The sequence below is a fragment of the Urtica dioica genome, chromosome 1, assembly GCF_054948205.1.
Source record: "Urtica dioica subsp. dioica isolate 48M chromosome 1, U.dioica_male_clone48M_v1_H2, whole genome shotgun sequence".
Lineage (NCBI taxonomy): Eukaryota > Viridiplantae > Streptophyta > Magnoliopsida > Rosales > Urticaceae > Urtica > Urtica dioica.
The window spans coordinates 50,404,582-50,418,618 of NC_142756.1; the positions used below are offsets into that span (position 1 = coordinate 50,404,582).

At 40.3% G+C, this 14,037-nt stretch overlaps 2 protein-coding genes and 1 pseudogene across 2 annotated transcripts; 1 reads left to right on the forward strand and 2 right to left on the reverse strand.

Annotated features, from left to right (window-relative positions):
* Window positions 1-1,022: 1,022 nt before the first annotated feature.
* Window positions 1,023-1,334, reverse strand: LOC149408047 (uncharacterized). Its single transcript, XM_089623480.1, has one exon. The coding sequence runs from the start codon at window positions 1,332-1,334 to the stop codon at window positions 1,023-1,025; it is 312 nt and encodes a 103-aa protein (XP_089479606.1).
* A 2,697-nt stretch (window positions 1,335-4,031) lies between these two features.
* LOC149408048 (uncharacterized) lies at window positions 4,032-4,826 on the reverse strand. Its single transcript, XM_089623500.1, has one exon. The coding sequence runs from the start codon at window positions 4,824-4,826 to the stop codon at window positions 4,032-4,034; it is 795 nt and encodes a 264-aa protein (XP_089479626.1).
* A 2,208-nt stretch (window positions 4,827-7,034) lies between these two features.
* Window positions 7,035-9,148, forward strand: LOC149408049 (uncharacterized; annotated as a pseudogene).
* The last annotated feature ends 4,889 nt before the right edge of the window (window positions 9,149-14,037 follow it).

The following is a 14,037-nucleotide window of genomic DNA, read 5'->3' on the forward strand; positions in this document are numbered from 1 at the left end:
TTTGTTTTTGGGGCCCGTGTTTTGGGCGAAGTTTTTATTGGTTTTGATAAAACCATAAGGGGCTTCGGTACCCCTATTTTATTTGACTATTATTATTTTATGCAATTTCGATTTTTAATTTTGCCAAGTTTTTTTAGCTCGCCAAAATCTATTATGAATGCATGGACGTTTATTCTTTTATTCAGTCCGTCCGGCCGATCTGAATATCATTATTTTGTTTGTTCCTGAGACAACTCGGATTAGTATAATCTGTTAAGTCTTTTAGGTCGCTTGTATTTGGCCTAAAATGTTTCCCTTAAAGGTTTCAGATGATTTTGCTAAGTTATTTAGATCATCATGGAACTAAAAGGTTTCCCTTAGGCCGAAGTTTGGAATTGGTTCATCGTTCAAAATCTGATTAGTTGTCCGGAATATTGCTGGTCCGAAGCGTTTCCCTTTAGATTTGAAGCCGAAGTCCGTAATTAAATTTGGTGAAAATTTTAAGTCTTTTAGATCGTCGTGGACCTAAAAAGTTTCCCTTAATATTTTCGGACGAGGTCGATCCATGTGTGTGCGATCTCTGATGATGCTGTGAGATGTCGGCTCTCGCCAGAGTCGTCGTGATGCGTTTGCACTGCTAGCCTAATCTGCGGTCGGGGTCATTGGCCGAGCTGTGAGCTCCGTGGCTTAAGTGGGTAGGGGGACTGTGCCTTTGTGGTAAGAGGCTGCCTACGTACCCTTATGCAGGGATCAAGTCGGACGTAGTTCAATTCTTACTGGTTTCAACAGTAGTATTTTTTGAGGTTCGAGACGTTCCATGATCTTAAAACTGGGATTCCGTTGAGTGTTTCAAGTTCATAAACGCCAGGATAGGTTACTCTGGTGACCCTATAGGGGCCTTCCCATTTTGCCTCAGCAGTGTTTTGGAAGATTTTTCGGAGGACCAAGTCCCCTACATCGAATCTTCTTGTGTTAACATCTTTGTTGTAGAATCTAGCGATGGATTGCCTATAACGGGATAACCGTGATAGGGCTGAATCTCGCTATTCTTCCACAAGGTCTAAGGCATCGCATAGGGCCTCGTCATTTTTTGGCTCATCCTGAGGTGCGTATTTTACCCTAAGGGTTTGCACCTGATGCTCGATTGGGATGACAGATTCGACTCCATGGACGAGGGAAAACGGAGTCTCCCCTGTCGGTCTCCGCTGGCTGGTTCGGTATGCCCACAGCACGCCTGGAAGCGCCTTTGCCCACTGCCCTTTCTTAGCATCGAGCCTTTTCTTTATGGAGTCAACTATGGTCTTATTTGTTGCTTCCGCGTGCCCATTTCCTTGAGCATATCGTGGTGTTGACATTCTTACCTCAATGTTGTTATGGAAGCAAAACTTTCTAAACTTTTTCGATATGAATTGCGATCCATTGTCTGTTATGATCTCGTGGGGAATGCCATGTCGACAGATTATATTTTTCCAGATGAATGCGGTGACATCGACGTCTTTTATCAAGACGAAGGCGCCAGCTTCCACCCACTTTGAAAAATAATCTGTTAAAATTAATAGAAATCTTAACCCGCCAGGGGCGATCGGCATTGGTCCCACAATGTCCATAGACCATTTCATGAACGGGTATGGAGCCGAGATAGAGGACAATTCTTCTGCGGGTCTTTTTATGTTGGGAGCATGGCGTTGGCATTGATCGCAGCGGCGCGAGTGCGCCTCGCAGTCTGCCAGCATGGTCGGCCAAAAGTAGCCTTGCCTCTTTATTTTGATGGCAAGCGCTCGTCCGCCTGCGTGATTTCCGCATTCCCCTTCGTGCACGTCTTCCAGGATTCGTTTAGACTCCTCCATCCCGACGCACTTGAGGTAGGGTCCTGCGAAGCTTCTTTTAAACAGACTTCCATCTATGATGCAAAATCTCGCGCTTCTTAGTACGAGCTTGCGTTTTGCCATCTGATCGGATGGGACGGTACCAGTCGTAATGTAATGTAGTATTTCATCTTTCCAATCCCCCCTTCTATTGTTATGACTGCGGTAGTGGTTATGGCAATGGAAGGTTGTTTGATCGTTTCGACTGGGATGATCCTTTTGAGGTCCGGATCCAAGATAGATGCCAAGGCAGCCAACGCGTCGGTCGAAGTATTTTCACCCCGAGGGATCCTAGAAAGGGAGAATTCTTCGAATTGTTTCGTGAGATCTTTTACGACTTTTAGGTAGGCTTCCATTCGCTCGTCCCTAGCCTCGTACTCTCCGGCGTATTGGTTTGCCACAAGTTGGGAATCGTAGAAAGCTTCTACTTTCTTTGATCCAACTGCGGTAGCCAACCTAAGTTCGGCGATTAGCGCTTCGTATTCGGCTTCGTTATTCGATGCGATGAAGTCGAACCTGAATGATTGTTCTATGGTTTCACCATGAGGGGATGTCAGGTGTATTCCTACTCATGCCCCTTGCTTCGATGATGCCCCATCCACTTTAAGTGTCCAGGTGCCTTCGACTTTGGTTACGGTGGGACTTTCCCTCGGGAGTTTGATGATGAAATCTGCTAAAACTTGCGATCTTGCGGATGTCTTCACTCGGTACTCAATATCGTATTCACTTCAGCTCCACGGCCCACTTGGTTAATCTTCCTGATTGATTAGGGCTATGTAGGAAACTTTTGAGCGGATGTGATGTCATTACTATTATGGTGTGAGATTGGAAGTACGGTCGGAGTTTTCGCACGTCGGAAAACGACGGCCAAGGCCAATTTCTCCATAATAGGATATCGAGTTTCAGCATCGACTAACGACTTGCTTGTATAAAAGATTGGTCGTTGGTCCCCTTGCTCTTCTCTAACGAGTACTCCACTTACTGCCGCTTGAGATACTGCGACGTATAAATAGAGTGGCTCCCCCACAATGGGTTTTGCCAAGATTGGGGGTTTCGATAGATACTCTTTCAATCTTTTGAACGCCTCTTCGCATTTGTCGTCCCATTCGAGCTTCTTGTTTCCTTTAAGGAGCCGATAGAAAGGAAGACATGTATCTGTAGACCGAGAGATGAAGCGGTTGAGGGCAGCGATGCGTCCCGTCAACCTTTGAACTTCACGCCTATTACGGGATGAAGGCATCTCTCGCAAGGCGTGTAATTGATCCGGGTTAGCCTCAATTCCTCGTTGGGTCACTAAGTACCCAAGGAACATGCCGGATGATACTCCGAACGAACATTTGGTGGGATTGAGTTTCATTTGATATTTATTCAATACCTCGAAACATTCCTCCAAGTGCCTTATATGGTCGTTCTCCCATAGGGATTTCACGAGCATGTCGTCGATATACACTTCCATTGTCTTCCCTATCTTTTCTTTGAACATTTCATTGACTAACCTTTGATAGGTGGCGCCAACGTTTTTTAGTCCAAAGGGCATGACCTTGTAGCAATACGTGCCTCGGTCGGTGATGAAAGCTGTTTTTTTTTTTTGTCGTTGGGATGCATCAGGATTTGGTTGTATCCTGAGAATGCGTCCATGAACGATAGGATTTTATGTCCCGCGGTCTCTTCGACTAGCTGGTCGATGTGGGGCAGCGGGAAGCTGTCTTTGGGGCATGCTTTATTTAGGTCGGTAAAATCAACGCATACCCGCCATTTCCCATTTTTCTTCTTTACGACGACAGTGTTCACTAGCCAATCCGGATATTTTACCTCGCGGATTGAATCTGCACTGAGCAGTCTTTCGACTTCATCATTGACAACCCGCGCTCTGTCTGGACCGAGCTTTCGTCTTTTTTGTTTTACAGGTTTAAAGCTGGGGTTGACGTTAAGTTGGTGAGACGTGACGTCGATGCTTATTCCTGGCATATCTTCGGTTGACCAGGCATAGGTGGATTTGTTTCGTTTTAAGAAACAGATCAGCTCTCGCCTAGTACCACCTTTAAGCTTAGTTCCGATTCCGACACACTTGGAAGGGTCGGAGCCGTCAAGCTGTACTTGAACTGTCATCTCAGTGCTTGGGGCATCAAGGGAATCGGGATCTTCTAGTGCGGAAACACTCTCGGCCGACTGCACATTCATTAATTGCTATTGCTCTTCTTTAATCGTTTTGGCACAATGTTTGTGGCTAGTGAGATAGCAACTGCGGAAGGTTGCCTGATTACCTCGGATCTCTCCTATTCCCTCTAGCGTAGGGAAACGAATACATTGATGATAGGTTGAAGGCACAACCCTCATCATATGTATCCATGGTCTTCCCAAGATAATGTTGTAAGGGGAGAGACAGTCTAGTACTTGAAACTCTACTATTTTGTTGATTCCGTGTGTTTTTACGGGCAACCTGATTGTTCCTAAGGATGGAGTAGTGGACCCATTGAAACCTGTCAAATGGGTTCGTTCTCTTTCGATCTCGTCTTCATCGATTCCCATCCTTGCCAGGGTATCCTTGAAAATAATATCTACAGAGCTGCCTCCATTGATTAGAACTCTCGCAACCTCACAGTTAGAGACGTCAATCGTGATCACGAGTGCGTCGTCATGTGGTTCGGTTTTCCCTATTGCTTCTTTTTCGGAGAACGAGATTTGTACATCTTGTTCTAATCTGATTTTGGTATTTTGGTTACTCAATCGACGTTGATGTGTTTTGATGGAGTTAACTGTTCCGTTGCAAAACTTTGAGCCGCCCATTATGAAGTCAACCCTGTGTTTTGCGACAGTCGGCGAGGAGTTTGGTTCCCCTTCCTCCTCGGGTCTTGCTCTCTTGGGGGAGGGGTTGCCCCTTCCCTTGTTGTTGCTATTGAAGTTCTTCTTCTTTGGCAGGGGTCGTAGATTTACGTCTTTTAGTTCCCCCTTTGCATATTTCTCGGCTAAAGCCTTACGCATGGTCTCGTAGTTAACCGTGTCGTGGCCGTTAGCCTTGTGGAAACTACAATATGCATTGGGGTCCCATGTCCATTTCTTAGCCTGGGGACCTCCCTCCTTAATGTCATCACTGGCATTGAGCGTATAATTCGGAGGGGCGTGTTGCTTTTATGTGTGAGGGACGGCGTCGTGGGGATTAATCCTGCGAGGGTTATTCCCAGTGTTTACGGGCCTCACCCAAGTATTGGAGGTTGGTTTCTTTTCGGCCGCGCGTTGCCTCTCGTAGGAAGCAAATTCTTCTTCGGCCTTTGCGTAATTCGCGGCCTTATGAATTGCATCCTCTAGTGTGAGGGGGCGGTTAACAGTCATTTCTAATTTCAGTTTTGAGTCGTACCTTAATCCATTCCTTAGAGAGGTTATGGCAGACTCGTGGCATACGTTAGAGATTTTCGAGAGTACGTCCTTGTAGCAGATCATGAAATCCTTCAAGGATTCGTTCTCTCTCTGTTGGATCCCCCATAAGTCTGCTATGGTCAGATCGTCCTCAACGAACATCGAATAATGTTTCAGGAATGCAGCCGATAGCTTATCGAAACCATCAATGGAGTTTGGTTCGAGTTTGGAGAACCATTCCAAGGCGGGTCCTGACAAGCTTTCAGCGAATAGTTGGCAGTATCCTGCCTCTAATTCTCTCTCAGAGAGCATAACCCGTCCCATTGCGACTCTGAAGGACAATATGAAAGCTTTCGGACTTGAGGTGCCACTATACCGTGGAAGGTGGACTTTTCCGGTATCTCCCAGTTGCACTTCAGTGATATTTCTAGCGAAAGGAGTTCGCCTTGTTTCTTCAACGAGGCGATCTATCTCGGGAGCCGAGCTGGTCGCAGAATAAAATTGTGAACGAACAGCTCTCAGCTCGGCCGTTATAGATTCCTTGAACCTGTCTAGTTTGGTCATACTGGGTTCGCCACCACGAAAGAGACGAGGTCCTGATTGTGCCGGACTGATCGCAGTTGTACTTACCGGGCCATGACGGGTCTGATTCGTCCCACCAAGACACTGGGGGAGAATGTTTGATAGATCGCTTGATGGCGAGGTCCTGAATCAGTCGGGAAAGATCCGGACGGTGCTCCCCCGAGAGGAGGCGGAGGGAGTCCGGAAGGATCGATCGTGACTTCTATCGCGATCTCGCCAGCAGTCCCCCCCAGCTGAAAGCTTGTGATGGGAGACTGATCTGTTCCTCGGGCGACCTGTATCCCAGAGAAATCCAGACGGACTCCGGGAGGGATAGCTCGGCTTGTTTGCGCACCCGAGGTTGCTTGGCGAGCTGACTCTGAGGCGGTCATATCTCCGGATCCCACTTGAGGGTCCAGGGTGTTTTGAGGAGTCGAGAGGGTGTTCAACCGGTCATTAAGAGCACGGTTGGTCTCGGCTTGCTCATCTTTCTTTTTGGTCAACATATCCAGGATTGCCCTGATCCCCGGGGGGATCTCCTCTCCGGATTCGTAATGAGTCGGAGTGGAAGACATGATAATTTTTTTTTACGGACTGCTTCTTCCGAGATTGGTGTTTCCGAAAATTCCCACAGACGGAGCCAAACTGTTGATGTCGATTTTTAGATCGATCAACAATCACAAATGAAAAGCGAAACGATAGAATATTTCAAAGGGGTTTAGAAAGACGTCGTATAAGAAACAATCCAATTATAAAGAACTATAATAATATATGAATATTAATTAATTTTATTTATTTAGAGAAGGTTACAAATGAACGAGGTGACGAACTCAACAGGTCGAACTCAAGATAGTGAATATAAGAATACAAAATAGGATTAGTTGAAAACTGAGATGTAGAGCTTGTATGTGCGAAAATCGTCATCTCCTCTTCTATTTATAGGCGAGATGGGACCTTCTGGCCGAAGACACGTGTTCTTTGATCCACACTCCTCGCCAAGGCTGAAGTCGTCTGAGATCCGGTCTTCGCGGCGTGGTCTGCTCTTTGATTGACCGATCCTTCTGACTAGGATGATGTGGCCGAGCTGGAGTTCTTCATTGGGCCGGAGAGTATTGCTAGACTTGGGCCGATCTGCCGAGAGCGAACTAGGTCCATAATCTATTTTGTGGGCCGGTCTACAACTGGATTGTGGGCTTTAGTCGGGCCAAGGCCCATACGAAATAATATTAAATATTTTAATTTTTATACCCCCACACTACTATAGGAAACTACCAAATGGCGAAAAACATGATAGAAGACGGTTAGTATATTCAAAGGAATTTGATAAAGTATATTGCTTTTGTTGTAAATTATTTAAGGCCAACCATACCAAAAATCAATTAGGTGATGAAGGGACAAATGATTGGAAGAATCTTAGTGCAAAATTAAGAAGTCATGAGATAAGTAATGATCACATTGTATGCATGACTACTTGGTTTGAATTAGAGCTAAGATTATCTAAAAAATTGACAATTGATAAACATGCTCAAGAAAGAATAAACAAAGAGAAGGAACATTGGAGAAATGTCTTAATAAGAATAATTGCAATCGTAAAAAATTTAGCTAAAAATAATCTTGCATTTCGTGGAAGTAATGAAAAGATTTATCAAGAAAATAATGGAAATTTTTTAGTCTTGTTGAAATGCTAGCCGAATTCGATCCAATAATGTAAGAACATGTTCGACGTATTCAAAGTGGCGATATTCATAATCATTATCTAGGACATCGGATTCAAAATGAGCTTATACAAATGTTAGCAAATGAAGTTAAAAGTAAAATTTTGAAAAATATAAAAGATGCAAAATACTTCTCGGTTCTACTTGATTGTACTCCCGATTCAAATCACCAAGAACAAATGTCTATCATATTAAGGTGTGTTTGTATGGGAAAAGATCCAATAACCGTAGAAGAGTATTTTTTGGGGTTTTTACAAGTGGATGATACATCGGGTAAAGGTCTTTTTGATACACTTGTCGAAGAAATTGAAAGACTAGGACTTGACATACAAGATATAAGAGGACAAGGGTATGATAACGGATCTAATATGAAAGGAAAGCACCAAGGTGTTCAAAAAAGATTGTTAGATGTAAATTCAAGAGCATTTTATACACCTTGTGGTTATCATAGTCTTAATTTGGTGCTTTCCGATGTTGCAAACTCTTGTGTTAGAGCTATATCATTTTTTTTTGGAGTTTTTCAACGCATCTATTCATTGTTTGCTTCTTCTACTAAGAGATGGAAAATACTAAAAGATAACATATCGGATTTGACTGTTAAATCATTGTCACAAACTCGTTGGGAAAGTCGAATTGATAGTGTTAAGGCAATTAGATATCAAGCTCCAAAAATAAGAGATGCCTTGTTTGAGCTAGGAGAAACATGTGAGGATCCTAAAATCAAGAGTGAAGCTAAATGTCTAGCGGAGTATGAATTAGAGAATTTTGAATTTTTGCTAGGAATGACTATTTGGTTCGATATATTATTTGCTATTAATTCAGTGAGTAAAACCTTACAAAGTGAAGATATGCATATTGAGATTACTATAGATCAATTGAAAGGCCTACTCACTTATTTGAAAAATTATAGAGAAAATGGTTTTACATGTGCTATGATTTCGGCGAAAGAGATTGCAAATGAGATGGATGTAGAACAAAAATTTCGAGAAAAACGTGTGATTCGTAGAAAAAAGCATTTTGGTGAAAGTGTTGATTGCGATAAAAACCAAAATCCCGAAGAATCATTTCGAATTGAATATTTCCTCTACATTGTGGATCAAGTTATTTTTTCGCTTACAAGTAGATTTGAGCAATTTCAAGCATATGAAAATGTTTTTGGATTTTTATTCAATTTCAAAAAGCTAAAGTCGTTAGATGAATGTGATTTGAAAAAATCTTCATTGAATCTTGAAGATGTGTTGAAATGTAAGGGACTTTCGGACATTGATGGTTTAGATTTATTTTCTGAATTAAAAGTGCTTAGAGAAATTTCGAAAGAAAAAAATAGTCCGATGGAAACAATTGATTATATAAAAAATGTTGATTCTTTTCCCAATACATACATTGCTTACCGGATTTTATTGACAATTCCAGTAACCGTGGCTTCCGCAGAGAGGAGTTTTTCGAAGTTGAAATTAATAAAATCTTATCTAAGATCAACTATGTCACATGAGCGGTTGAATGGATTAGCTATGTTGTCCATTGAAAAAAATATGTTACACGAGCTTGAATTCGATGATCTCATTAGTACTTTTGCATTGCACAAAGTAAGAAAAGTAAAGTTTACATAGATATTTATTGTTTTAACTTTGTTTTGGTTTGTATGTTTTGTCTACTTTTTAGGTGCATAGATGAAAGGTGCATGGATGAAAAATGGACAATTTAGAACACACAAAGTGATAAAATGTCAATGGACATTATGTTTTTATTGATTAAGGGTATTGTATTCTCCTATCTTTATTAGAAATGATGATTAATTAACTATTATTTTTCTTTTATTTTTTATTTCGATGTCTTAGAAGTTTTTTCTTTTGTATAAAAAAGGCCTCATTTTCAATTTTTGCCTAAGGCCACAATAGTTATCAGGCCGGCCCTGATAACGAGTAGAGAAATATTTAGTGATGCACCATTTGTTCATAAATAATGTAATAAAACATAAAGAAAGAAAAGATTCATCTTATCGGGTATAGTCTTAAAAGACAACAGTCCAGAAACCTCGGATTATAAGTGCACATCCTATGTTAAAAAATAAATCAAAAAATGAAAGTAATTAAACTAGAGAAATTTTAAATCTTCAACTGGAGCATGAGCTTCTCTATAATTTGGGCTTGAATTCGACATTGTTCAGCAAGCTCGCCAACACTAATGTGTTTCTCCAGATCTACTCTGCAATAAGAAAAGAAGTATGTTCATCAATAATTATCCTAAAAAACATGTCATGAATTTTAAGGTACTATACCAGCATTTTTCTTCTTTTCAAGCTCGGTCAAGTACAAAGGGCAATGCCTTCTCTAATGGCCTTCAGTGTCGCAGTGCTGGCAAATTGCCCACCATTTCACGCTTCTTTTCTTTTCCTTTTCCACTTCTCTTGAAGTTTCTACTTTCCTTGTTAGCGAGACCTCTCCCCTTCGAAGTACTAGGACGTGCCTTTGATGGCCCAACACCAGAAGTCAACTTCTTCTTGGCTCTTGGAAAATAACTTTTGTCAGCATATTTGATCTTTCCTTGTCGAGTGATAGACTCGAAAGTCTGTAACTCATTCAAAAGCTGAGGCAGTCCATACGTCAACTTATTCATACTATAGTTTGACGTGAATTGTATGAAGTCCTTCAAAAGGGAATTCAGGATAATACCCACCTGAGTGACCTCATCCATCATAGCCCCATGAAGTTTAGCTTCTGTGAAGTAGTTAGTCATCTTCATGACATGATCCCTCACAGGATTCCGTGCAATCATCCTAGTGCTAGTGCACTTACAGATGAGTTTAATGCAGGCTTGCTCGCTCTGCATCCCAAACATTTCCTGCAGCAAGTCAAGGATCTCTACATCAGTCTCATTTCCTTCCAACTTTGTTCGCAACGCATCAGAATATGCTCACGAGCTTGTAGGCCATGGCTTTGTTGTTAGCCATGTTCCACCTATCATATTCTTCCCTTTAAACTCGGGAAACAGTAGAATTAGGAAAGGCAGGTTTCTCTTCAGTGAGGATAAAGCGAATGCTTTCACTCACTAGCACAATATTCAGGTTAGACTTCCATTTCGGTAAGTTTTCACCAGTCAGGACGTCTTTTGACAACAGGGCCATAGTAGGGTTCGACATGATTACTAAAACATAAAAGTACATACATATATATCAGAAATATGAAAAGAAACAAACTATCAATAATATTTAGGAAAATAAAAACATAATGCAACCAAGAACGGGATAAAATTCTAAATAAAAGAACCCAATTTTTATATTCCACGGTAATCCACCAATAGCCACAGTCCGTCCCACTATGGTGGCGTAACGGAGTGCACGTTGTAAAAATGAGAACCATCTCAAATTAGTGAACAATCATGGTTCATGTACACTTCATAATTATGTTCAATAACTACCGAAAATTAGGAATATTTGATCACATGAGCAACCACCGGTTGGATTCATGCATGAGTCGACCCAATATTTCGACGGAAAAAGTCTAGCCCAAAAGCACTGACTTAGTCAGTACACGCCGGATTCAAACCCTCTCGCCTATCGTCACAGACACAACCTTGGTATTGGTATCAGAAAAGCCTGTCCTTAGGAACAGATCACCATGTTTTAAACAAACCGCCGATCAAGCAGGGATCTTTCATCCTCACGGTGTTGTGGCAATGTTGGAGGCCTATGACTCAATATACTTTTATTATTTTAATTTTCTCCTAGCATTAACATTAATCTAGATGATCCACTCGAATTAGCTAAATCATATTAAAAACTCGAGTGTTACTAAGCTACCCTTAAAAATAGTTTAGTTTCGATATAGCTTCGTGATTAGGAATTTGTGACATTCTAGTCTTGATTATCCTAATAGTATTCTTTCACGGAAAAGCTTCCAGCGATGAGGGAAGACATCATCTTTTAATAACCCCAAGCTTAGTCTCTTATCGGTTTGGTGACAAAACTCTCCGATCCGTTCAACTCATTTATTAAAACTATCCTAACCCAATTAGATAATTTAGTTTAATAAATGAAAGCCCATGATAAGCACAACCCACGAAAAACAATTTCTAAGTTATAGCTAACAAGCATGTCATAAGCTATTAAATAAACAAGCACGACCAAGCAAGTATGGTTTGATTTTTTATTTTTTTTGAGAAAAAGTATGGTTTGATTTGGTTTGATGGTTTCCTATTTGATTCTTTAATAAATATTAACTAGGTGAACCTAATCACATTAGTTCATGGATTCATATTGAGCACATTCCTATGTCTCATTTGAAAAATAAATCGATTTCAAAAATTATTTATTTTTCTTAGTTTTTCCAAAAATAATTCATTGAATAAGGTCCATTCAAATGTCCTTTAGAAAAATAAATCGATATCAAAATAACTTATTTTTCAATGTTTTAAATAAAACTTAAGAGGGCCCCAACCCATATAATTATTTTAAATAAAACTTCAAAAAACTAATTTTTCTGTATAATTTATTTTATTTCGGTTGGGCCTTGGGCACACCAGGCTAACATGCTGTGAGCCGGTCGAATCCTTGAGCCCACTTGCAAAGTTAGGGCTCAACAAGTTAGCTCGGACCATGACCCATGAGGGCGTCATGGCCGAGAGGTCATAATGATAGGGGGCGGCCTTTTTGACAAGATTGTCAAAATATTGCGTCTCGTCATCAAAGCGTCATAATCCTTCCGTCGTGGTGGCTCTCCTTCGGACCATCATGTTTTCTTGCTGTGGGTAAGCATCTCACCAAATTTCGTGACCATCAGATTACAACAACTATAGTAGTGAAAATTACAAAAAACCTATACCCTTTGAATTTCGGGTTTAACAAAAAAAATATAGAAAAGCGAGAATAAAAAAATCTACGATCAACCCACGAATCACAATTCACATAATCATATATTGAATTGTATGAATTTCATATCACTATATAAATCCATTTAAACCATATAAAAAATATAATTTCTAGAACGAATCAATTAAATAACGCAAATCAATTAGCTCCGATACTACTAGCTGGTGATTATTGCACCTCAAACAACCATTTAAATGCGGAAAAAATTAATTACCCTATCATAAGCTAATTAAAATATGGTTATTAATCAAACAAGATCTAGATTTACGTTATTTAATGAGAGCAAACACAATATGTCAAGCAACCAATAAATTTAATGACAAGTTCATAAGACTTACAAATTTGGGCTCACGAACCGAATCTTCAAGCTTTCACAATCCTTATTCAGTCTATAAAAGACTCCTCACGATCAGACTTTCGGGATGACTCTGAAACTCTAGGATTCCTTCTCGTCGTGTTGATGACACCGTAGTCTTCCGAAACGTAATCTTCGAGGAAGATAAGACTAATGAGTGGGCAACGATTCTTGATCTCACTTAGATTTGAAATGAGGTGTTGCAGATCTTTCTCCCTTATTTCTAAGAATCGAATTGAAGCAATTCTGAGGGGAAGAGGGAGGAAGAGGATCGGACATGCCAAGAGGGTTGGCCGATTCTTTCTGTAGCAAAATTAGGTTAAAAAACTGATGGTTTTTTCTGTTCACGAACCCCCTATTTGTAGCAGTTAAAAGGAGATATTCTAGAATATTCTATAATATATTATTTCCTTTTAATGTGTTCGTACTAGTGAATTTAATCTCAGCCCTTGGATCTCATCTCATTAATCCTTCTTTTTTCTCTCATCCATCAGATTAGTATCTAGGATTTTATTTTATATGATAATATAAAATATTTTATTTGTTGAGAGAATATATGAATATATTTCTCCTAAATATTCTCTTAAATATAAGGAGAGAATATATGACAATAATTAATTTCCTATATTTCTCTCCTTTATTTTAGGAACAAATAAAGAGAATAAACGGGTATAAAACCAGTATAAAAAATTGCCCACCTCCTCGTATAGAGGTGGCGAATTTTTTCTTCAGCGCAAGGCCTGGCCCAAAAATCCAAAATTATTTATTTACTTGATCCAACAATAAATAAATAACTTGTTAATTTTTTAGTTACTTGATCCAACAATAAATACACAGTTCTACTATAAATAGTTATTTAATTATTCAAATACCCGTTTTTCAGAATTAATGATGTCAATCACAATTACAGCAAGTGAGGCTATAACACTGAAACCATTATTATATGAACATTCTTATCTTTATCGAAGCCGAATCGGGACTATGGACTTAATATTTGAAGCTTAACAAACTTGATCAAAAGATTAAACAGTCCTTTCTCTTTTACGTATCGTTTTGTTTAATCTTGGCCAGTACTCCTCCGTGTAAGCCAAGACTGAACTCTCCCATAATACTATAATGATATTTACTCATCGTGACGAGTGTCCACTGATTTAGTCAGTACGTTATCATGATCCTCCAGGTTCAACCCGTATCGAGATCGGTCTATTTGTTCCGTTATACCTTTCTCGTTACATATATACCCTAAGCACAGTTGCTTACCCAGCGAAAGATTCTTCCGTGTAAGTCAACTTCGGAAGTGCTAGCAATCTATCGGTTTCGGAATCAACCCTTAGGTGAGAG